General features: G+C 38.7%; 1 protein-coding gene across 1 annotated transcript in view; it reads left to right on the top strand.

Moving 5' to 3' along the window:
- The window catches only part of LOC136877032 (uncharacterized), a 51455-nt gene extending 25446 nt beyond the window's left edge, over nt 1–26009 (top strand). The window contains exons 3-4 of the mRNA XM_067150834.2: nt 1185–1355; nt 24524–26009. Coding sequence (XP_067006935.2) covers nt 1185–1355; nt 24524–24685 — 333 coding nt within the window. The 3' untranslated portion in view covers nt 24686–26009. The remainder of the gene's footprint in view (nt 1–1184; nt 1356–24523) is intronic.
- Nucleotides 26010–26410: the final 401 nt, after the last annotated feature.

Raw genomic sequence — 26410 nt, 5'->3', positions numbered from 1 at the left:
GCCACAGGACACGTGTATAGCTAAGAATGCCAGGCCGCCGTCAACGGAGGCATTTCCAGCAGACAGACGACTTTACGAGGGGTATGGTGATCGGGCTGAGAAGGGCAGGTTGGTCGCTTCGTCAAATCGCAGCCGATACCCATAGGGATGTGTCCACGGTGCAGCGCCTGTGGCGAAGATGGTTGGCGCAGGGACATGTGGCACGTGCGAGGGGTCCAGGCGCAGCCCGAGTGACGTCAGCACGCGAGAATCGGCGCATCCGCCGCCAAGCGGTGGCAGCCCCGCACGCCACGTCAACCTCCATTCTTCAGCATGTGCAAGACACCCTGGCTGTTCCAATATCGACCAGAATAATTTCCCATCGATTGGTTGAAGGAGGCCTGCACTCCCGGCGTCCGCTCAGAAGACTACCATTGACTCCACAGCATAGACGTGCACGCCTGGCATGGTGCCGGGCTAGAGCGACTTGGATGAGGGAATGGCGGAACGTCGTGTTCTCCGATGAGTCACGCTTCTGTTCTGTCAGTGATAGTCACCGCAGACGAGTGTGGCGTCGGCGTGGAGAAAGGTCAAATCCTGCAGTAACTGTGGAGCGCCCTACCGCTAGACAACGCGGAATCATGGTTTGGGGCGCTATTGCGTATGATTCCACGTCACCTCTCAGGATAATGCCCGCCCACACACTGCTCGCATCTCCCAACAGGTTCTACGAGGTGTACAGATGCTTCCGTGGCCAGCGTACTCTCCGGATCTCTCACCAATCGAACACGTGTGGGATCTCATTGGACGCCGTTTGCAAACTCTGCCCCAGCCTCGTACGGACGACCAACTGTGGCAAATGGTTGACAGAGAATGGAGAACCATCCCTCAGGACACCATCCGCACTCTTATTGACTCTGTACCTCGACGTGTTTCTGCGTGCATCGCCGCTCGCGGTGGTCCTACATCCTACTGAGTCGATGCCGTGCGCATTGTGTAACCTGCATATCGGTTTGAAATAAACATCAATTATTCGTCCGTGCCGTCTCTGTTTTTTCCCCAACTTTCATCCCTTTCGAACCACTCCTTCTTGGTGTTACATTTGCTCTGTCAGTCAGTGTAGTTTCAAATAGTTACATATAAAGGAAAAGCATGCATTTTAATAATTCAAACATTTCTGTTAATTTCATTATTTCTGTTAACAGGGAATTGAGGAAATAACCGTATGTGACTCCAAGCGGCAATCAGATTCCTGTCAGTTTTTTCTATCTACTGGTCTAGGTGGAATATGTGAAGATATAGGTAATGAAGACAGCATTTTGTATCCGCTCTGGAATTCGGTAGAGAATTTTGAGAAGAAATGTCCTATAAAACAGGTTAGTACTTTGATAGAAATGGATGAACCAGTGAACAAGACGGGTATTTTACTTTTAGACAGTTAAATTACATTTCAGCGATCGAAGTGGAAAAATTACAGTAGTCGTAATGCAAGAGTAAGACTCAAGGAGAATTTCTAATTCAAATACACATTTTGGAAATTTACCTAATTTCTGTGTCTTCTTTATAATGATTTTGTGATGATTTTATGATGACTTTTATGGTGCGATCTGGTATGAACTACAGTAAGTTTCTTAGTTCTTGTCTCAGTCCCATCCATGGTCATGTGACTTCAGGTAAAAGCGCTGGTTGTTTTACTATTCCTTGAGCGTCCGTGTTGGATAGTGTTGACTACGGCTTGTAGGGTCCGTTGGTAAAAACGATTAAACCCTTAAGTTTTAAAAGGTCACGGAGTTAAAAAGATATTCCTTTCCATTTCCCTTCCCTTCCCCCCGAGGTAGGTAAACATTCCATTTGTTGGAATACTTCTTCCCTTGGTGTAGTGAGATCGTCATTTCGCCTCCCCCATAACTTTCTTGTAGCTACATGAAAGGTCGTTAAATGCTCAGCTCATGGGTACTTTAACTCGTGGACTCGCATGAAGGGTCGGACCCATACGTGCATGTAGTATATTTCCATACACGCCAATGTGTAGTCTAAATCATATGTCTGTCTCGGTGACATTCGGCAGCTATTCTGAACGTCCACTGTTCGCACTTACAGACTAATTAGATGGTTCAAATTTTAAGGATCATTGACTACGAATCGGTTATTTGATCTCAAGATTTTGGATTTTTGATGGGCAGGAATAGGCCTTCCGCTTCTCCATGTCGTACTGTGCTGGAATGTAAAAGATTTCTGATGACTCATTTGGTGTGTCCCTGAAAAAGTGAATTAAAACTGAAAATTAGATTGCGCAGTAGAAATCAGGTCTTTCTTTCACGCGATGGAAAAAATGAAATCCCATTCTTTGTTGATATGAAATCGTACTATAAACTCTGAGGCTGATGAACGAACTACGTCGTTCGGACAATCACTGAATCAATGTTAATGTTTCCATATACAACCGATTCAACACAAGCAAGCTGAGAATGACAACCTTGTCCCCTCCCATACGGTGAACTGGGAATTATATTTTCATGATTTTCTTCCCCACTTGAATGGTGGTAAAGCTGGACAAAGTGGAGGCAGATTGAGGACGATTTCCAAATTGTATGTTCGGTACAGCTTTTGGTCCGAACTAGTGCAAACTTTTCCCTGCTTCTCAGTTGAATATTACTGTTTGTCCGACTACTGTCGTGGTGCTGTGACTGATGACTCGTGAAACATATCGCCGACGATACCACCTTTATTGTCTGCTTATCGAAAGGCGTAAAATGACTCTTTTGTTCTTGCCGATAACCCACCTTGAAATGACATGTACCAAGTGTCCATTATTATGTGTCGTGCGATAAATATGTATATGGCACAAAAAATGGAAACAACATATTCTAAATAGTTTATTATATACTACGCAGATTTTTGATAGACCTAATGTTAAAGAAAATAATATGTGAGAATAAGTTTGCTTTAAACCCTGAATTGCATATGGCTATTAGTGCCGGGTGGGCTCTCCAGGGGCAGGTCTTTTGATTTAACGCCCATAGGAGACCTACGCGTCCGCCTCTGTGGTGTAGTGGTTAACGTGATTAGCTGCTACCCCCGGAGGACCGGGTTCGATTCCCGGCTCTGCCACGAAATTTGAAAAGTGGTACGAGGGCTGGAACGGGGTCCACTCAGCCTCGGGAGGTCAACTGAGTAGACGTGGGTTCGATTCCCACCTCAGCCATCCTGGAAGTGGTTTTCCGTGGTTTCCCACTTCTCCTCCAGCAAATGCCGGGATGGTACCTAACTTAAAGCAACGGCCGCTTCCTTTCCTCATCCTTGCCTATCCCTTCCAATCTTCCCATCCCCCTACAAGGCCCCTGTTCAGCATAGCAGGTGAGGCCGCCTGCGTGAGGTAATGGTCATTCTCCCCAGTTGTATCCCCCGACCCAAAGTCTGAAGCTCCAAGACACTGCTCTTGAGGCGGTAGAGGTGGCATCTCTCGCTGAGTCCGAGGGAAAACCCGACCCTGGATGGTAAGCAGATTAAGCAGAAGAAGAGGAAGGAGAATAAGAAGAAGACCTACGCGTCGTGATGAGGATGAAATGGTGAAGAAAACAAATACACCCAAACCCCTTGCCAGCGAAATTAAACAATGATGGTTAAAATTCCCGGCCCTACCGGCATTAGAACCCAGCAGCCCTGTGACTGAATGTCAGCACGCTAACCAATTAGCCATTGAGCCGGACGCTATTAACCCTAAATTCATGTGATAATCTTGACGTCATATGGACCTGATAACACAATCCTGAATAAGTAGATTCCAAAAACGTAGTTTTCTTGGAAATATATCCAGCAGTTTTCTAGTTTTAGGAACAAAAATCAGATACATATCCAGACAGACCGCCACCAAAGGGAAACAACGTTTAGGTGCCCAGTGTCACGTAAGAAACAAATAATTATAAGGACATTTTGCTCCTACAATGATAGTAGACACACTCGACTCTGACGAATTCATTTATGCACTTGATGATGACGATGATGATCATCATGATGATGATCATGATCATGGTCATTGTAATGATAATGGTAAGTTAGGGAGGCAGTGACTTGTGCTCTAGGTTTTTCAAGATTTTATAGTGGATATAGTGATGTTGGTTGAAGAGGATGCAATTATTTCAAACTGTAAGCATTCTTCTAGCACCCCCCCCCCGCCTCTGTGGTGTAATGGTTAATGTGAATAGCTGCTAACCCCGGAGGCCCGGGTTCGATTCCCGGCTCTGCCACGAAATTTGAAAAGTGGTACGAGGGCTGGAACGGGGTCCACTCAGCCTCGGGAGGTTAAATGAGTAGAGGTGGGTTCGATTCCCATCTCAGCCACCCTGAAAGTGGTTTTCCGTGGTTTCCCAATTCTCCTCCAGGCAAATGCTGTTATGATACCTAACTGCAGGCCACGGGCGCTTCCTTCCCTCTTCCTTGTCTATCCCTTCCAATCACCTCATACCCCCGCAAGGCCCCTGTTCAGCATAGCAGGTGAGGCCGACTGGGCAGGGTACTAGACATTCTCCCCATTTGTAACCCCCGACCCAGTGTCTTACGCTCCAGAACACTGACCTTGTGGCGCTAGAGGTGGGATCCCTCGCTGAGTCCGAGGAAAAACAACCCTGGAGGGTAAACAAATTAAGAGGAAGAAGAAGAAGTATTCTTGTTTAAATCGACGTAAAAACATTTCAATTGTAGCTCAACTAAGTGCTGTAAATCAGTTTTTAAACTGTAGGGAGATTCAATTCAGAACAGTGTTTACAAAGTTGCTATCAACATAGAGTGTTAACATTTCTGTAGGTCAAGTGAATTATCGATTATGACAAACTACTACCAACTTCAATGTTCAGTGTTCTCTTCTTCTTCTTTATCTGTTTACCCTCCAGGGCCGGTTTTTCTCTCGGACTCAGCGAGAGATCCCACCTTTACCGCCTGAAGGGCAGTGTTCTCTAGCTTCAGACTCTTAGTTGAGGGATACAACTAGGAAGGATGACCCAGTACCTCACCCAGGTGGCCTCACCTGCTATGCTGAACAGGAGTCTTGCGGAGGGATGGGAATAATGGAAGGGATAGACAAGGAAGAGGGAAGGAAATGGCCGTGGGCTTAAGTTAGGTACAATCCCGTCATTTGCCGGGAGAAGTGGGAAACCACGGAAAACCACTTCCAGGATGGCTGAGGTGGGAATCGAATCGAACCCACCTCTACTCATTTGACCTGCAGAGACTGAGTGGACTCCGTCCCAGCCCTTGTACCACTTTTCAAATTTCATGACAGGGCCGGGAATCGAACCCGGGCCTCCGAGGGTGGCAGCTAATCACACTAACCACTACACCACAGAGGCGGACGTTCAGTGCTCTCAATGAGTAAAAGTGTATTGTAATGAATCCATTATAATGAATACAGCCAGCGTTATGAAATTTTATCTGTAGAGAGCGCAAGTAAGTTATTTCCTCTTTTAAAACAGGTGTATGTGGAAATTGTTCAAAAGCTGTGCTACCTCACGATATAAATGGAAAAATTCATTGCAAGGTATGCAGTAATCTATTTCATAGTGCATGTGTAAATCTTACGGAAGTGTATGTGAAAAACTTGTGAGCCAATGTTGAGATGTAAATATGTAGTAATTGTGAGAACACTCCCCGTGGTAACGTGAGTGATCAGGAGAACAGTAAAGTTGTAGAAAATACACCGATTGTAAGCGAGGTTCATCGACTTCTTCTTTCAGTTAGTAAAGAAGTTATGAAATCGTGTAAGAATCTTGAGGTGGTAAATAACTGAACTCGGTTCATGAGATAGTGGAGAAAAACTTGATTCTACTCGAGAGTCATGGAGAAGAACTGAAATCATGCAAGGAAGTTATTGAGAGCCTAAAATCAGAGAACTGAACATTAAAGAACAAGACCAGCAACTTACAGTAAACAATAGATGATCTAGACCAGTATGGAAGGCAGAATACACTGGAAATACATAGGATTCCTGAAACGCCAAACGTAGATATGATCTCCTTTTTGAAAAATGTAGGTCGGGCATTAGATGTTACTATGAGTGAAAATATGATTGACACATGCCATAGGTTAAAAAGGCCAGTAAGTCAACCTAACGCAGGAATTATTGTGAAATTTGTTAGAAGATTTGACAGGGATATGTTTCTCCAAAGGCGTAAGATTAAACGTAACTTGAGCTGTGCTGACATTGCACTTACCTTCAGGGGGCCAATCTATGTCAACCAGAATCTCACTTTAAATAGAAGGATTATTTTCAGTGAAACAGAAAGGTAAAAATGGAGAGAGATTTTGAATATTTGTGGCTGGATAATGCCAGAAATATTAAAATTAGGAAGAAAGCAAGCAACACTTCTATATATACTCTTAGAACAATTCGTGAGCTTAAGAATTCGGTATGAATTAGATGGCTGTAAGGGATACATTGTTTTTCATTTTACTATCAGAATGTTAAAGGGTTGAACATCAAAATAAGTGACATATACACAAGTGTCCTTGCTAGTAATTATGACGTGATCATGGAAACAGAGTAATGGTTGACGAAGAGCGTATATAATGGGAACATATTTGATACAAGATATCATGTTTTTCGGTGGGATCATGTTCATGAGGAGGGTGGTGGTGTTTTGATAGCTGTTGCTAATATGTTTAAATCTGTTCTTGTAGAAACTGATGTAGAGAACATCGATTGTGTCTGTGTTAAATTTATTTTAGGTGAAAAGGTATATCTCCTTATAACTGTTTCCCTTCCACCAAACTCTGATCTAGAAACTTATAATAATTTTATGCACTACTTGAAAATATAGTATTCATATAACATTGTAATGTTATTATAACGGGATATTTTAGCTTACCTTTGATCGTTAAGGGTAACTTTATCATTTATGATTTATATTTTGAACAGAGAGCCTCCGTGACTTAGACGGCAGCGCGTCGGCCTCTCACCGCTGGATACCGTGGTTCAAATCCCGGTCACTCCATGTGAGATTTGTGCTGGACAAAGCGGAGGCGGGACAGGTTTTTCTCCGGGTACTCCGGTTTTCCCTGTCATCTTTCATTCCAGCAACACTCTCCATTCTCATTTCATAGCATCTATCACTCATTAATATATAAATCACTTTGGGAGTGGCGACCCCATCGTAATAACAGCCTATATCTGATTCATTAATTACATCCCTGACCCGGTCAATGACTGGAAAACGGGTTGTAGGTATTCATTTTTCATTTTGAACAGATTGTTAACATTGAGCGAGTAAAAATATTACCTGTCAGCATCTACAATTTGCAGAAGGTTCATATTTATGAATTGTTTGGATCGTTACAAAAATAAAACTGGAATAATTTACTAATGAGTGAAGCCCCTAATAATGCAGTAAGCTACTTTTATGAAGTGCTTAATAACCTTTCCAAAAAATATGTTCCTGAAAACAGTGAATAAGGAAAGAATGCACTCTTCTTAGTTTATATATAATTAAAATGTTGAAATTAAAGGAGACTCACAGGAAGCACATGAGGCATTCTGAATATAGTGCTCACATGTACAAACAATTGAGAAAACAGTTCAAGACACTTGTTTCAAGGGAATATAAATTGTATATATTACAGGCACAGAATAATATAAAAAAGGATCCGAAAACGTTTTGGGATTTTATAAAAAAGTAAAGGAAATTATTGTTTGTTCAAACAGTGTATGACATATGGTGGAGACCATTTCGCAACTACACAAGGAATAGCCAACACGTTTGCATGTTATTTTCAAACTGTTTATGCACCCCAGCCTTCTTTATATATAGCCTCCGAGTCAGTATCAATGATTACTGCTCACAGTTTACAGATGGGTCCTATACGCGAAGATGAGGACAAAAGTCGCAGTAACAAAATTTAAGGCAACTGAATCGGCGGGCTTTGATCACATACTACCTTACACAAGTAAGAGACGTGCAGATGTGCTACTGCTTTCCCTTTGTGTCATATAACATTTAAATTTAATGATCAAAACCTTTCCTGAAATTTGGAAAACAAGCGAAATATCTCCGATCCTTATATCTGGTGATAGTTCGAAAATTGAGAACTGCATAGCTATCTCAATAACATGTGCTCCAGCTAAGCTCTTTGAATAATTACTCTATGTTAGAATATTTAATCATATCAGACCATACTTACCAGAATTTCGGCATGGGATTTATCCCAAGCGTTCTACTACGAATAATTTTATGAACTTTATTCAAAATGTTTCTGATTCAATGAATGAAGAGATTCCTACAGATGCAGTTTATACTGATTTTGCAAAAGCTTTTGATAGATAGATGGATAGATAGATAAAGCCTTTATTTTCTGTGGCGAAGTTAGGGCTCTTGGCCCTTTCTTACACTTAACCACACACATATTATTATTATTATTCCATACAATGACATTAACTTAAAATACTAAGAACTACAAATAACACTAACTTTTAAGACAAAAATATGAATATATACATGCAAAGAAGAATGAAAGAAAAAGTAACTGCCTACATAATACAGGTTTGAGGAAAATGAAAAAAATCAATACACAACAAAAGAAATAAGAATGTAAAAATACTAATAAGCTTAATAAAAATACTAAATGAAAATTTAACTAATTGTATCCTTGCAAGATTAGATCTAAGTTAAATACTGTACTTACTACTAGCTATTTTAGACTACTTCTACTTCGTAAATACAATGTGGATGTTTTTAATTTAATTTAAATTATTATATTAAACCAATATTTATTTTATTGTGCAATAATCTCATATCATTTTCACACACAATCACTCGTTCCACTCATACAGGTACTGTACCTTGCTGGAAGCACATAACGAGGAACTGCTGGTAGGAGGTTTTAAATATGCTTTTTGATGCAGCATCCTTGATGTCTTTGGGAAGAGCATTGATAACATTGGTCATGGTATAATCTTGAGTAAATTATCATTAATTGGTTTATCTTTCGATTTTTGAAATTAATTACCTCATATCTGTCAGACAGAAAACAGTTTGTATCTGACGCAAAAAATACTTCATTCCATTTCAAAGTCAATTCTGGAGTCCCTCAGTGCTCAAACCATGGTCCATTGTTCTTTTTATTACTTATAAATGACTTACCGAAAGTAATAAAATATTCGAAGTGCTTACTCTTTGCTGTTGACCTGAAGGTTTATAAGCAAATTACTGGGTATGATGATGCTATGGAACGGCAAACCGACCTGAACAACTGTTACAAATGGTGTGTTGCATTTTTTCAATATTCAATGTTAAAAAGTGTTTTGTGATCACATTTTCTCGTAATAAGAATGTGTTTGCGCATAACTATAGTATAAATGGTGAAATCTTGCAGAGGTGTAATTTAGCAAAAACGATTTGGCTGTTATGCTTGATTCAAAACTTTTATTCAACAGTCATATTCATAAAATTACAAATGATGGATTTAAATAATTAGGGTTTATTATTAGTGTTCCGGGAATTCTATGGAACTCAAGGGTGAAAGAAGATGCGGGAATGAATGGGTAGATATAGAAGAGAGAAAAGGTGAATTTAAAACTTTCAAATTGGAGCTATATTTCTTCCTTATATCTTTTCGGCTTATTTTCAAATGTTAAACTTTATAATTCAGGTACCTAAAGCTGGGATAACAATTTGAGAAAGTCAGAACAATCAACTAGTAAGCAATTAACAACCTTGAGCTTGAAGCTACTTAATTACAAATTTTACATAAGCGCTTCTGCTCCTTTCCGCCAATAGTCAAGGAAACGGATCTCCTCATTTTTTTTACATCAGAAGGAAGAGCATCTTTGCTCTATAAATTCGCACTTTCCAGGCCTATCAAAGGCACAACCTACATTTAACAAATTTAAACAGTCTTCACTCAACATTCTGATATATTTAACATGAAATGAATGAAATAGAGTTTAACAGAGTTAAAGAGTACCCATTCCACATGACCTTTGATATAAAGAAAACCGGGCGAGTTGGCCGTGCGCATAGAGGCGCGCGGCTGTGAGCTTGCATCCGGGAGATAGTAGGTTCGAATCCCACTATCGGCAGCCCTGAAAATGGTTTTCCGTGGTTTCCCATTTTCACACCAGGCAAATGCTGGGGCTGTACCTTAATTAAGGCCACGGCCGCTTCCTTCCAACTCCTAGGCCTTTCCTATCCTATCGTCGCCATAAGACCTATCTGTGTCGGTGCGACATAAAGCCCCTAGCAAAAAAAAAGAAAGATATAAAGAAACGTTTAAAATTACTGGCCAAAAACCAAAATGGTAATAAGGCGAACACTTGCACTCCTAGAAATTTACATGAAATACTAAATGTCTATTTGGGCTTATGGCCCGACGTTACAGAGGCTAAGCTTCTACTACGGAGGTGACTCGATGGAGACAAATATTTAAGTTACAGAAATTACAAGATAGGTTTTAAAGGTTACAAACTCATAGTCTCCTCAATACCAAGATGAGAGGGAATATAAGCGGGTACCTCACACTATATTCCCTAATTTCGCTTAAGTTATTTTCGACTTGTTTGAAATTTACATTTAAAGCTTGAAATTTAGACTTGAAGAAATAAATTTACATTACTAGAGATGGGAAAGCTTTCCCTCGAGCTAGCTTGGATAGACTATCACATGTTAAACAGTATCTGCCATTCCTTGAGCTGGTGGACCACTCGAAGGTGGATGAGGCGGCCCCCGCTTCCGTTACAAGCACACTCAAGACTGGAGCGATCTCAAAGACAACATGGCTCACAAGCCGTCGGCTGTTATAGCTGAGAGGAAACTTTCACAAAACTCTGGACCAAGTTCCTGACACACCCATAATTCTTATTGGTAAATTTTATAAATATCAGAAAATTTTGATTGGTAGATAAATAAATGTACAGAATTTTTCATTGGCCAACGTCTTAAGTTTGTTGGTTACCTTTAACATCAAAAACAAACACTAAACATGCCTGTTTAGGAAACCTTAACACAAAAAATTTATCTTGAATTTTAAAAGTTCATCTTCACCCCAGAGGGCACAACCTAAGTTGATGGAAAAAATATCTGTCGAAAAATAACTAATCTTCTTGCACTAGTAGTTTCAAAGTTGCAGATGGCCTTATCCAAGGCGCTTAATTTAAATGCGCGGGGCGGGTGTACCTCCGGTACAATTAGAAATACTCGAGAACATAGAGATGAAGATAGTTTAAAAGTTTTATTCAGTTACCTCGTTAGAAGTAAACGTGCTTATGAATGTGTAGTGTAGGCTCCTCAGTACACGTGCACAATTAACGAAATATAAAAATATAAAACAAATTTTGCGATATTTGTATTTTTAATAATTAAAAAACGATCATCATATCATAATAGAGTTTCTTGTAAAACTCTACTAAATAACTTTGGCTTAATGCAGCTCAGTACACGTAGAACATTAGCTAGAAAGATGTTTTTTTACAAGACTGTTAATGGAATATTAGACAACCAACAGTTTCTTAAAAGAATCAACTTCAGTACCATGAGGGTCACTCTACGTTTGAGATAAATGTTTTACTACCCCTTCTCAAGCACCTCACATCATAAAAATTCACCAGTTGTAAAAATGTGTGGAGTATATAACAGAATATCTTCATTCATCCGACAAATAGATTTGACTTTATCACTTCCTTTATTTCAAAAATGTTAAAACAATATTTACATCAAAATGAATAATTTACTGGTGAAAATTAATTCAGCACTGAAGTTTGACGTACGTAATGCGACTATTATTTTTGCAAATATATATGTGTTTGTGTATTTACTATTCACATGATTATTTTCCATTTTTCTTTGCTAATTTGTTTTTCTCCTGTAATTTTGATATTTTATACCAACATATCAACATATTGAAAATATGTTTCAATTATTCTTAATTTAGTCATGGCAGTCCTGGTTTCTTATTGTTATATATTCGTTTGTATATATAGGTACCATTTATATATTGAATTCATTTTGTACCATCCACTGTAATTGGGGATATACCCTCTTAAAGATATATTAATAAATAACTAAATGAATAAGCAATCTAGGTATTCCCATATTTCCACGGCATTTAATTACATTTGACGGGATTAATATTGCCCACGATTCTACCATCAAGGTAATTTGCCCCGTACTAGTCGGCCGATCCCAGGCGGCTCAGTTCGGTCTATGATAACTAACTAAAAATACACTCTGGATTTTATGTTGAACATATATCTACTTTGGACACGGTGAGGTCAACTAATAGCTGTAAATAACACAAGGCGAAGCATGACGTCAGTTTAGAGGAAAAAATGCTTATCTATATAAATAATGTTGTAGGGGGCCCGCTGTCTGTAATTTCGTTTGTTTTGACTATTTTTCGGATATTTATCCGTTTTAGGTCAACTCAAGACCAAATCGGCGTTTTTTTTATATTTCGTGTCTGTTTGTTTGTCCGTTTGTTCCACCATCACGGCGAAACGGCTGGATAGATCTCAACTAAACTTCATATTTCGAGTATACTCATCCAGAGAAAGGTTTTGATATGCAAATCATTTTAAAATCTTTGAATATAAGGGGGTTTTATAGGAAAACCAGAATGTTTTTCCTCCATTTTCTCTTATACTATTGGTTTTATGTAAACTCCGTGTACGTTATGTGAAACGTCTCTTCATTATAAACAACTTTTGTTACGTAGATAAGTTACCTTACTCTTCAAATGACGGAGAAATTTACAATTTTCTGCGAATATCATGTTCTGCATTGAGTGACCGACAGACCGACAACGAACCTACAGGTTACCATGGCAACGTATCTGACTGCTTGCCAGCAGTGAAGTAACGTATTCCTTTAAATTCGTGGTTGTTCCTTGGGTAGAATGCAAGAGAGGCGTCAATCGGCCATTCTGTGGGCTATGGGCGGAATATAGTTGGAGGTTATAACCGTTCTCGAATAGCTTAAATAATAACACCATTAGTCATCTTCTTATCTGTTTACCTAAGAATCCCTGCACTAAATTTCTCCTCTGTTACCACTTTCTTATATCCATAACTCACACTAGCATAATTTATTGAGGTGCATTTGATTTTCCAATACATTCACTTGGTATTTTCATATTTGTCCTCATTCTGCTGTCCTCAGTCATAATCCATTTTGTATTAATTTCAATGTTCTTAACTGTATTGTTTTCTTCGTTAATTACTCCGTATGTATGCGAGTGGCAATCCCGAAAGCTGGACACTCTTTCCTTTGAGGAATTATTTTAAGCTAGGCAAATGTATAACGTTTGGCCTCGGAAAATATCGAAATATGGATGCAATTTTAACGACAGTGGAGACCTTTGTTTCGGGATAATTGGTGGCCGGTAAGTAAGTCGTATCAGAAATCAGAAAGCAAAATCGCGTTTCATTTTGGAGAGATCTACAACTTTGGTCCTATGCCTTTCTGTCGTATTTCTATCCCTAATACGTTAAATAGAGCTGTATTTCTCGATTTCAAGTTAATTTTGTACTTTTACACGTATATGTTATCATTTGGCACACTTATAAGAAAGATAGAATCATGACATTCGGCACGCACATTGACATGCCAGTGACCATGTGATAGCCAAATTGTATGATTCTAGCTGTCACTTGGGTATCTAAATAAAAAGTAGTATGAGAAAACTGTAACTCAATCTAACCAATAAATATAAGAGAAACGAGAAGATGTCATAGGTCTTACCATGTAGAAAACCGAAAGAGGCGTCTGATAGCGCAGTCCGATTGTAGATATGTCGTACAGTTTCAAGACAGTAACTCTCGAAATAAAGGTCTGCACTTCTAGAGTGTGTCTGGACATTGACTGTTTTGGCGAAATTTCCGTACAGTTATCCATTTCAGGTGTAAAAATGACCATCTGCATATTCTTAGCTTTGGTGTCTGTTTGTATGTATGTTTGTTTGTTTGTTTGTCTGTTTGTCTCTTTGTCTATAACTTGGAAACTACTGGATATATTTTCAGAAAACTTTATATTTAGAATCCACCTGTCCTTGGGTAGGTTTTACGGCAAGTATTGTTTCTAAATCCCTGAACTGACGAAACCGTGATATTGCACTCCCACAAAATATACACAACTAAACCTAATGGAAATCTACCTGCCTTAATGGAAATTAACTTCTAAACCTTTCTTTTCATGTGCATCATTTCGATACGAGGATTAATAAGGAAGATATCATTAACGGGCCGTTTTTCGGTACAAGTCTCACCGGACTTATCTCAAGAGCGGGTGCGTGTAAAGCAGATTTCTTACAACTTGAAAACTACTGAAGACATTTGAACTTTATATTTAGCATCCACCTGTCCAAAGGTAGGATTTAAAGGTCAATAACATTTCATGTTCCATGAATAGACTGGCGGTTTATAGGGAACCGAAATGGTGGTTTTACTGTTCCACAATATACTGTATACAGTACAAGACCAACCTGACTGAAAATTGACCAAACTTGATGGAAATGCATTTCTAAAAATTTTCATGTGCATTTTTTCGACAGGAGGATTAATAAGGGAGATATCATGAACGGTCGGTTTTGCAGCTTAAGTCCAGCGGACATAGCCCCATAGTGTTGTACCTGGAGCAGATTTCTTATCTATCTATATAAATAAAATCGTCACAACAGTGTGCATGTACATTGACTATTTTGGCGAAATGTTCGTATAGGTACCCGTTTAAGGGATAATAATGATCATCTGCATATTTTTTGCGTTAGTTTTCTGAAATTCCTAATTTTTACCCTCCTCGGCCAAAATCCAGACTGCGGCATAATCTGCCAGACGAGCAAGAAAATTAAATTTGCAAAATTATACGTTTTAGACTTTAACGGACGGATAATTCCAAGATCTTAATTTTTCATTTTTTATCCCCGAAGTATATCAAAATATGGAGATTTTAATGATGAAGTAGACCTTCGGGAAGTCTTATCATATAACAAATGGCACAATCTCCGTTCAATTTGGAGTGATCTACAACCTTGGTCTTATGACATTTTGTCGTACCTGTATCCCCTTTTACGTTAGATTTTTCTCTATTTCTCGATGTTAAGTAAATTTGAGCTTTTCACATGCATAATTCATACCTTCGGTCACTTATAGGAAAGATAGAATCATCAAACTCTACACGAAAATTGGCCCACCCAGTAGCCATCCAAAAAGTATTGCAATATGAGATAATCTCACACAAATTTTACCCTATTCAACATTTCTAACTCAGTCTGACCCATGAATAGATGAGATATCATATGACCAGCCATTTAGACTGCTAAATCCGGCGTCTTATGGTACAATCCATTGTCGATATGACGTACAGTTTAGCAGCAGTTAATCTGTAAATGAAGGTCTGCAATATTGTAAAGAAGCATGTACTTTCGTATGTCGGTCTATATATATTCACTGCTATCGATTTATAGCGATCGAGACAGGATAAGTCTGCAATTGTAATCAGTACTCCCCACACCGACTTTGACTGGCAGTAGGAATGGGGTCCTTCACCAACTCCTGTGTAACTGGCATTAGTAAGGAAGGCCTAGCATTGTAATGAATAATTCACTTCTCGATTTGAATTGCATAAGGCAAGGGAGCATGCAGTTTTGTTTAAAACTCCGCTACCCGATTGTGTTTGGCTGTAGGCAAAGGTGCCCTCCATTATAAACAGATGTACCTGTCTGAAATGTAACTGGCATTAGGCATAGTGGCCTGCTATTTGATGGAACTCACCAAATTGGTGTGACTGGCAGTAAGCTGCCTGGCAGTAGGGAAAGAAGCCTGTCATTATAATAACTGAACAACTCAATTTCGACTGGTTGTAGGGAAGTTGCCTGCCTTTATAATAAAAACTCCTCAACTGTAATCTGTCTTGAAGTAGGATAGGGGCCAGCAATTGTAACGTAAACTCCCTAAATCGATTGTGACCGCGCAGTAGGCAATGGGCCTGGAATTATAATGTAATCTTCCCAACTCGATTGTGAATGGCAGTAGGCAGGTGAGCCTGCCGTTAACATCATAAATCCGTAACAGATACTTTACATTGGAAACAAGGTATGGGAACCTGCCCAGGCTGTTTGTCGGATAACGCTAGGAGACATGCAATTTTAAAACAATCATATTTACTGCATGTACAGTATTTACTTCGATATTCGAATACAATGTAGAATACCGTAGCGAAGCCCGGGTACATTTGCTAGTTCAAAATAAACATTAAAATACAACAAACTGCAAAAATTCTCAAATGTGACGAAAATTATATGACTCAGGTCTTCCCCTTAGCGTATAGAGTGCATTTTGAGGATTAAAACATATTACAAATAAACAAACGTATGCAGACACATATGCTTAATATTAGCAAGGGTATATTCTATAATTTTATCACTTTAACACTTTAGCTTCCGTAATCGCAGCACGCTTCTGGCCGGTTTATTAACTGTTTCGGCACACTTGACATTGCAGTGGGGGTCCCTCACCTTAGAGTAAAGACGTGTTTTAATGCACGTCGGGGAGAAAACTAATTGAACTATACCCAAATATCTATGCTGAGTGGTAAAACGTCCTACTAATATATATATATATACCCCGATCATGAGTAAACTCATGAGCACAACAAAAATACTGTGGATCAAAACCAAACACCAACAAAAAATCACTTGAATGGAAAATATGCACAATAAAATAACAAAAAACATATCGTAATATATTCCAGGCCTCATCAAGGAAGAGCATGCTGCATTTATGCAAATCTCACCCACTCACAGACACGGTGGAAAATATAAGGAAATAAATTTTGCACTTTTAGTAATCACTTCCTATTCAACTTAGGTTCCTGAAATAGATTACATGACACAAAAATAATTATCTGCTGGATTTTACAACGGCACGCATAAATCAACGCAGATTCTTGTAATAAATTACATGACACAAAATTCAAGCAAATAACAGATTAGGCTTCAACCTTCAACACGTAACTCAACGTTTGTCTATGAAAAGGATTACATGACACAAATAACCCTCAGCGCGCTCATATCATAAAACAAACGACAAAACTAAACGTCGGCATATACAAAATCTCATCTACAGCCACAACCGTAGTGACATGGACTAAAAAAAACCAATAAAAGCAACACAAATATATAGGCCGATAAAATAAAACTCTCCTAGATAGAAACACACATCATCCTCCCCAACCACACGGTGGAACGGCTCAAAAATATAGATTCAGTCTCCCTAAATAATGCACCAAATATCAAAAACATCTGGGGTCCGACCCTTAACACACGTTGCTCACAAATCTTCCCGAGGCAAGTTATTCAATAATTAGAAAAACAGGCATTTAAGAATGAAGTACGCGTCCTCTTACTCATCATCACACAAAAATATCACATGTCCTAAAGTTTCCAAAAGTGAAACAAATATAAATGACGTCGTTTGACGTTCACTCTCAAGAAAAGTAACAACCCCGCGCTGTTCATACACCAGAGCACTCGTGCCCGTAACGTTAAACTTAAATTAAAATGGCCAACTCTGTAATAATACATAAATAGAAACTGAGAAATTACCACATAATCATAGATCATGCCTGGAAATCTGAAAATTACTGAAATAACTTATCCTCTCAACTGGAGAAAATCGCATTAGTAGTCATTTTTGAAGAAAACTGATTCTAATATTTGAAGCTTGGAATACGAAACTGCGATCGAAGTACTCGTGAATCTATCACGAATTCACACCCATCTTTACATTCAAATACACATGATGATGACACTAACAGGGGTCATGGATTCAATCTCCACAATCCCACACATTCTCATTCACACTTCATGTAATAAATCAAAGAAAACATGACGGCATGTTTTCGTACAATTTGAAATCCCATTATCAATTGAATCTAGTCCTTTCCGATTTTAATTTAAATCCATATTACATTTAAATTTAAGCCCTGAGACGTACACTGCGTCTCAAACACGAAGGAAAACAAATCAAAAATAAACGAGGCTAAAGCAAGAGACTGATTTATAAAAATAAATGACGTTAACCATTCAGCTACAAAATCTGAATAAAATACGAAGGCAAGATGTGACCTCATGCAACCGGTCCACATGTACTTAACAGTTATTTATATTTACAAGCTTCCGAACACTTACTGAAATGGGACGTAGTCCTTCCAAGTAACAGCTATACCTACTGAAATTATAAATATAAACTAACCTATACCCTTGGCTACATTAAAACACGTGCAAACATACATAATATGCATTGCAAATCTAGTGCTTATCTTTTTGTTCATTCGGTCGCCGGCCTACGGACAGCCGGTTCCCATCCGTCTAGCCAGCCATATTGGCTGTGGTGTTTCCAAAATTGAACTGGATCAGTCCTTGGTTTTCCATCCTGGCGTAGAAAAAAGTGGTCTCGTCGTCTTGCTGATTCTGCCGGTTCGGATCTCGACTAAAACATCCGTTCATTCACGGTACTGAAAAACTAGTTCAAGAAAACCTGCCAGCTACTATCTACAATTGTCGGGGTAATTTCCAGTGGCCGTCAAAACCAGTTCCCATTACACCGCGGGACACCTCTTCGCTTATCTATCCCCCCCCGCTTCACACTTTTACTGTGTTAAGTCACAGCTCAAATATCTGCAAACAGTACACAAATACTGGACTAGAAACTGTGGTATTCGTGTCCTCGAAAATTCTACTTTAAATAGACAGGGAATTATGCGTGTAAACGATCCGGAAACTGTTCTTCCGTCTGAAATTCGAAGATACTAACTGCAAATTTATCAAAGTTTAATCATGAGTAATTAAGTGCAGTCTCAGCGTATAGAGCTAAAGGTTAGAAGTACGCACACGGTCAATATACGTAATACCTGACTCTGCACTCGTATAAGTGAACTCCTCACGATGTGACCTTCGAATACGCCTGCCGAATAACGAGGTAGCTAGCACACGTGCTGGTCACTTGTATTAATTTGTCTTTACAGATGCCTCCGTATGCTCGTTTACGGACACCTCTCACTTTAACCATTGCATAGGAAATATCGGAATGATGCTACCTTTTCATCGGGTGAAAACATCGCATGTCTGACGCTTACTTCACACTTTTGTCGTATGAACTTCTATCCTCTCGCCGGGCTTCCGAAATCGTGGTCCGTTTGTCCACGCCGTTGTGTTACATTATTTCCTTGTTCTGAACAAGTGGACCCTCAGCTTCAACCTCCCTATTGAAATTATGAAATGTATTGTGAATGTACTTAGTCCCTATAAGTTACCAAGTCCCAATGAAATGAAATATTCTCTATACTCTCAAATATGAATGATTAACTAAATGAATAATTCCATATGGGTTCAATATACAAACCGAGTGAAATATTATGCATCCATTCTCTCCGTTTATGGATCTTTCAAATCACCATTTAGCATATTCCTCAAAGTACTGTAGGTTTCATAAACCATTATCTTCAGCACTTCAACCTAGTTGTTGTACTTGAGCTTTAGATGATGAAATACGTAACGTGGCTGGTAGGGAAGTTGTCCTAGTTCTCGCACGACTATTTCAACAGGGACGGGATATTTCTGATTAACAGACACTTTTCCGAATCCATTCTTTCTAACAAATATAGTTCCTAAAACGGTTGTCTTCGACAAATGTTGATTGCCGAATATAACACTTGCAAACACGCTACTTCCAAATTCAGTAAAATTTCAATGTTAACGTTATATTGCTTACGCTACCCACATATCTATAGTTTCTAAAAGAGTGAATATATCTCACTTCAGGAGCAGATTATTATTTATTGAAACGGTTAACATCACGTCCACAAAAGATAAATACATGTCTTCCTTTATCCTTAATTTTAACCAAGGAGTCTACAGGAAGAGACCAAGCATTTCGTGGATTGATAACTTCACAGGCGTGATTAATATCCAAACCGAGTGAAATATTATCCATATTCTTATTTTCTCCCGTTATGGATCCTTCAATTCACTATTCATCACATTTCTCAAAATATTGCAAGTTTCAAAACCATTATATTCTGCAATTCAACGTACACGTTAATACCTGAGTATTAGATGATGAAATATTGTACATAACGCGGCTGGTAGAGAAACTATCCTAGTTCTCGCATGATTATTTTAACAACGACAGGATATCTGTAATTAGCAGACATTTTTCCGAATCATTCTTCCTAAAAATTAAGTTCCTAACACTTTTGTCACAAACAAATATTGATTCCCGAGTAAAATATGTGCAAACACGCTTCTTCCAGATTCAGTAAAATTGTATATATGTCCAATAGTTCTTTGGTACTCTGTGTATTGTTGGAATTTGGAAAACGATGTTTAACATGTGGGGCTCTGTAAATTCTTGACGGTGGCATTGTAGTTTCCTGTGTCCAAGCAGTAGTTGGATTAGAATTGTTTCATTTTTCTGCGTGTCCCTTTTGCACTTCGGCTAAGAACCAACAAGGACTTGGATGATGGCGTCCCGCAACAGTTTGTAGGCGATTGTACTACCACAGATAATACTCGAAAGTCGCTTAAGTACTAAATCATTTTGGTTCTATCGTTCTACTGGATATCGAGAAGGGATTGCTTGTTTTCGTCTTCTTCTTCTTCTGCTTCCTCTTTGAATGTAATTTCAAAATATTCATCGATTGTTAGGAATTCCGACCATCAAGTGGAAATATTTTGGAAATGCTGGGCAACTTCCGATTTGGTGACAAATACTAAATGACGTTTCATTATTCCCTCTATTTTATTGATTACTAGCTGTTAGCCACGGCTTCGCTCGCGAAGATTTCGTAATATAAAAAAATATTTGTTCTTCGGTACTGCACTAAGACATTAACTGAAAATCCCTAATGTATAAAAACTCACCTAAAACATGCAATTCATTTAACCCAGGACCTCTGTGTACACCTCGTTTGTGGCATTACCTTTTGCGGCTAAGATGACCAAGTTACTGGCAGAGCTAAATCTGGAACTTGCGACATGAACTCTTCATGTGAGAAAATCATCTTTTATGTCGAAGAAAAAAGGTTTCTTTATTTCTAAAGGAGGTTACAAATACAAATTTTCACGTCCGTAACATCTTGGTTTTTGAGAAATAAGTATCCTCATAAAGAGAATTAAACTCCGTCTCCAGCTTAAGTTCAATTTCCGAAAAGAAAAGTACGTGTTTCTTTATTTTTAAAGGAGATTACAAATACCCATTTTCACCCCTGTAACAATACCAATTCAAATTACTCAATACCTGTTCAAATAATCAAGCAGAACAATACCCAATATTGAATGCACTGGAGAAATTACAAGACATCAACCACGAAAATAGAGCAGCAATTATTTACACTGATAATAAAAAACCCTGGACCTACTCAAAAACAATGGAAAAAGCAGCAATCTCGTAGAAGAGATCAGAAGGATGATGAGAGACCTACAACTACAAAACTGGGAAATACACTTCTCATGGGTTAAGGCTCATGTCAGCACAGAAGGCAACGAAACTGCTGATCAATTGGCGAAACAAGCAGCGAGCAGGACAGACCTAGAAGTGACTTTCGATAAAATTCGATAAAAAAGGTATTGCGTGTTGGAAGTTTACAATTGTGGGAAGAAGAGTGGAGAGAAACTTCCAATGGATCAATAACGAAAGCATATTTCCCAAGTGTTAAAGCGAGACTTGACTCAAAAATTATCTTAAGCCACAATATGACGGTTATGATGACAGGGCATGGAACATAGGGGCCTATCTGCATAGATTTAAAAGCCAAGAGCATGCAACGTGTCGGTGTGGCGAAGAAACGCAAACTGTGGACCACATCCTATATGAGTGTGAATTATTAAAACACGAAAGGATAAAACTAAAGACAAATGTAATCAACTCAGGAGGCCACTGGTCTACAAGCAAGAATGAACTTATAGGTAAATACTTAAAGTTCTTTAAACTGTTCGTGAAGTGTATCAATTTTGATGACCTAACGTAGGGCATAGTTATGTCAAGAAAGAACACTTTCATTGAAAAAAAAAACCTGTAACATGATGTTTCTAGGTTAGACACATTAAAATCAAACATGTAGGTATAGGTAACATAATTAATAGAAAATGTAATCACGACTACAAAAGAATACTTATGCATGTAGTATTACTTAAATTGTAGTGGAGCATGCAGTTAATGAATATGTTAATTAAAAAAGCACCTGCAACATGTTAATTTTATGAGAAATACTGTAGATATACTCATTTTAAAAACTGCCCCACTCCTTGGCTGGGTGTTCAGCGTTGAGGCCTTCGATTCACAGGGTTCCGATTTCGATTCCAGGCATGCTCGGGGATCTTCATCGCGTGTGATTAATTCTTCTGGCTCGAGGACAGGTTGTTTGTGTTTGTCCCAACACTCTCCTCTTCTATTAACTCAACAAACCACATTACCAACTACAACAGGAATACGCAATAGTAATTACATCCCTACACATAGGGTTGGCGTCAGGAAAGACATCCAGCCGTAAAACACCGTCAAATCCACATGTGCGATGCAGTTCGCACTCGTAATCCCATAGGTGTCAGAAAACCGGTAGTAGAAGAAGATACTCATTTTAAATATTCACCCGCTTTTTATATTATTGCACCCCCTTAAGTGGATTTTCCAAAATAAGTGCGTTCATTTATTTTTAAAAGAGATTCCATGTACCAGTTTTAACGTCTGTAACATCTTCAGTTTCTGAGATATATGTATCCTCATATAAAGAATTCAACTCCTTCCTCCGTTCTTTTCACCCACCCAAACCCCTCACCCCTTAAGTAGATTTTCTGAAAACCAACATTTGTGTTCTTTTATTTTTAAAGGATATTCTATATTTCCATGTCTGTAACATGTTAGGTTTTTGTGATATTTTGTTGGTAATCTCGTTGCTGTAAGAATACTGGAGCTGACGTTGCCATGGTTACCACAGTTCATTTTTTATCCCATTCCTCGAGCAGGGGTAGTGTGGTGCCAATATCTCCATAACGGTTGGTTTTAGGGCCTTAAAACATAGTTGTCGGGCCCATAGGGCTTACCGAGTTTCGTTCTGCGCGCCAAGGGGCTTAAATTGAGCTTTGTCTCGTCCTTGTACGACAATTTCGAAATTTCGCCTATGTTAGCCTAGTATTTTTATATCTCCCCACGTCGCCTCTCCCCCTTAAATTGTTTGGCAAATAAAATATAGCCTATAGCACTCAGGGATAGCGTATCGTTCTATTAGAGAAAGAATTTTTGGAATCAGTCCAGTAGTTCCTGAGATTAGCCATTACATACAAACAAACGTTACCTCTTTATAGAATAGTATAGATTACCAGCAGAATTTCCCATCATTGGTAGGAAGGTAGAGATTACCACACAACATAGCTGTAACCGATATACATTTAAAGCACGCCATGTAGATGCTGACGTGGGGGAACTTCAAGCTCAGTGAAGACCCCTGTTGGTGAAATCCTAACGGCGGTCAGATTACTATCCATTGCCCCATGTGTGTTTAGTTGACGAAAACCCTATGAATACAGTTATCAACATCGCTCATTATTCATACAAAGCAGGCGCCGATTCAGAAAACCCCACAGTCCATGGAATACCGTATGTGACTGTTAACAAAGCTATTAAGCTCTGTGTCATTACATATTTCTTACAATTCAACGCTAATAACCTTATCAATGTCAGCAGTTAGTATCCTGACCTTGGTCCGTAACTGTACAGGCAAACATCGCATCAGTCACTCAACAGAGGACATTAAACGAATAAAGGTATCCATATTATTTTAGTTTAAAACACTGAAAAAAAAAACCGGCGTCATATTATATTTAGTTAACGAACTTCAGGCAACAGGTTGCAAAGATGGTTTTGATTGTACTTTTCTTTCTTTCTTTTCTGTGTTCATTTTGTTACATGATTGGAAATTATTGTCTATGATTTAACTGTTGTTTGTAAATAAATCAGTTGAAAACAAAAATCAAAGAGCCTGTCCAATTATTTTACCTTTGATTAATAAGTCCATGAGAGTACATATGTCGGTCTCAGGGTGGCTGGCGTTTTAAACGACATTTCTTACCACTGCAGGTTTCTTGTACTTGTAATGGAAAGGACAGGTCAGAAATATTTACACATGTAACATATTGAGTTAACTCACGAATTCCTATTATGAATTTTGTTCGGTTAAATTGATTGAAAAGTAAACACTCTTCTCCTGATTTATGATATCTTTAAGATGAAGGAATCTGTCAGCCCTTTTCATGATTTCTTATAGAGATTGACCTTACAGTCTATATCTTCAAAAACTGCCTTCCCATAACTGACCAGCCTAATAACCATGAATACTGAAATGCAATCATTGAAATCAAACTATAGTTCCCGTCTTGGAATTTTGTTATAAAATATGTTGTGATGTTTAGTTGGCTCCTACCCTCAAGCGATATGCAGTTAAAATTACTTATTGGAGAACTAAACAGCTCTGTACTATATTCTTGTCACTAATTTGCACCTGTTCTGTTTTAGGGTATATACGACGTAAAGAATGCGGCTCTTACTATTTCGGACAGTGAGATATGGTTTCCATCTTACGGGAAAGTGCAAGTAAGATTTGATGATGGTGAAGATATGCTGCTTTGTATCGACATGCAATTCGACGTGGTAAGACGCCGACCAAGATCTGTTTAGTTACTGTTCATAAACCAACTATATCCTTTAGACTGCCTTCTCATGAGAAAACTAGTTGCTGCAATCGACCGCATTTTTTTGGACAACAGGATAAAAACTGCCACTAATTCAGGCAACTTCTCACTACAATTAAAAATATAATCTATGTGTGAGGAAATTGCTCTTCTTCAAAATGAATAATTATTAGCGCAGGGAAATATTGTCACGCTGACTTCCATACCTAGTACGTTAAACGACACACACAGGCCATTCTCTGTCTTTCGTTTCCTGTGATAGACCTATTCCTGCCATCTGGAAGGAGGATATATAAATACTAACTTATAAATAATGCACGGACCTCAAACTAGACATGTATCAAAATTATACACATGGCTCAACGTTGCACACCAGAAATATATTAAACTGATGGCCATGGCAGCCAGCATGTTTTCATACTTTGTGTTCCCGATCTGTGAACTCAACCTCTCACGGAGTCTACGTCTTTGTTTGATGAACTTCTACGTTCATGAGGCTCTTTCAATTCAGTTTGTTATTCTTATTCGACAATATACGTAGTGGTTGCAACCTGTGTTCACGATTTACTGACCATGAGCGGATTAGAGGGTAATGTACACAGTAAAATGTTGTGATAACTATTGGCAATACTGAAACTTCATTCTAAATAACTTCAAGATGCGCTAACTGCCAGTAAGAGCAGAAGACTGTTGGCAAATGTTTCCGGGCCAAGAAACTGAAGTTGTCACGTAAGAATGTTCTCATCCAAAGCAATGACCCGCAGAATGTTAAGGCAATCGTTTACCACTACTAGAATCCTGGTGTGGAATGGGTCTTAAAATGTACTTTAGATGTATTTTGAGAACTCAATGCAAAGTGTAAGGTTTTCCTTTCTTCTTGTTTCGTATAGGCCGACAAAGGATCACGATATTCAACTAATGCGTTTAGGTTTGGTTTTGATATTTTCCAAGTAATTGCACATCCTGTGTTATTCCTTTCTCTCCTTTGTCCCGAGGGTACCTGTCTTCCTTACTGATTGTTTATCCCTGAACCTCTTTTGTTCAATCATCCTCCTGAAAGATGTCGGTCTTTTAAGTCTCTTTCTGTTCCTCCCAGTTCCTGAAGATCTCTGTTTATTTCCATCAACCATGCTTACTTTGACTTCTTCCTTCGCCAGTAAACGAGATGTTGGTTGGTCAATCTGACAAGATACATCCTGTAGACGTGTCCATAAAATGCTGGGCTGGCTACGTCCATGATTTTTTTACAGTATATGTAGAGCTCTTGGCTGGGTCGCCTATGTAATGTATACATTATAATAAAATGTACATCCTGAAATGTCTATTTAATTCCTAGACAACTCATTTCTATACCCTTATACACTGAAACCTTCCTCAACGGCCACATTCACTTTCCAATCACTGAAATAAACTATGTCTTTCCGAGCAACCGTTTAATATTCAAACTCCGTTGCTCCATAGGGCGATATGCTTGGTGTAATGACAACAGCCCTACCATGGTAGACAAAGTGGGCTTGATAATCAAACAAGATTTGCATGCTTCAACAAGTTCTCTAATCTCACCTTCCATACTTTTCGAAATAAACATTTCCCTTATTTTCTCTCTAATCTTGAAGAAGTTCAAATGTCCCCCATTGTGGTCTCATGGTAAAACATGAAAATCATAGTCACTACAAAAGCTGGAACCACGATTTTCATCCTCTGAACATGC

This window comes from Anabrus simplex, chromosome 7, assembly GCF_040414725.1.
Source record: "Anabrus simplex isolate iqAnaSimp1 chromosome 7, ASM4041472v1, whole genome shotgun sequence".
Lineage (NCBI taxonomy): Eukaryota > Metazoa > Arthropoda > Insecta > Orthoptera > Tettigoniidae > Anabrus > Anabrus simplex.
This window is presented reverse-complemented; position numbering and strand designations above follow the sequence as displayed.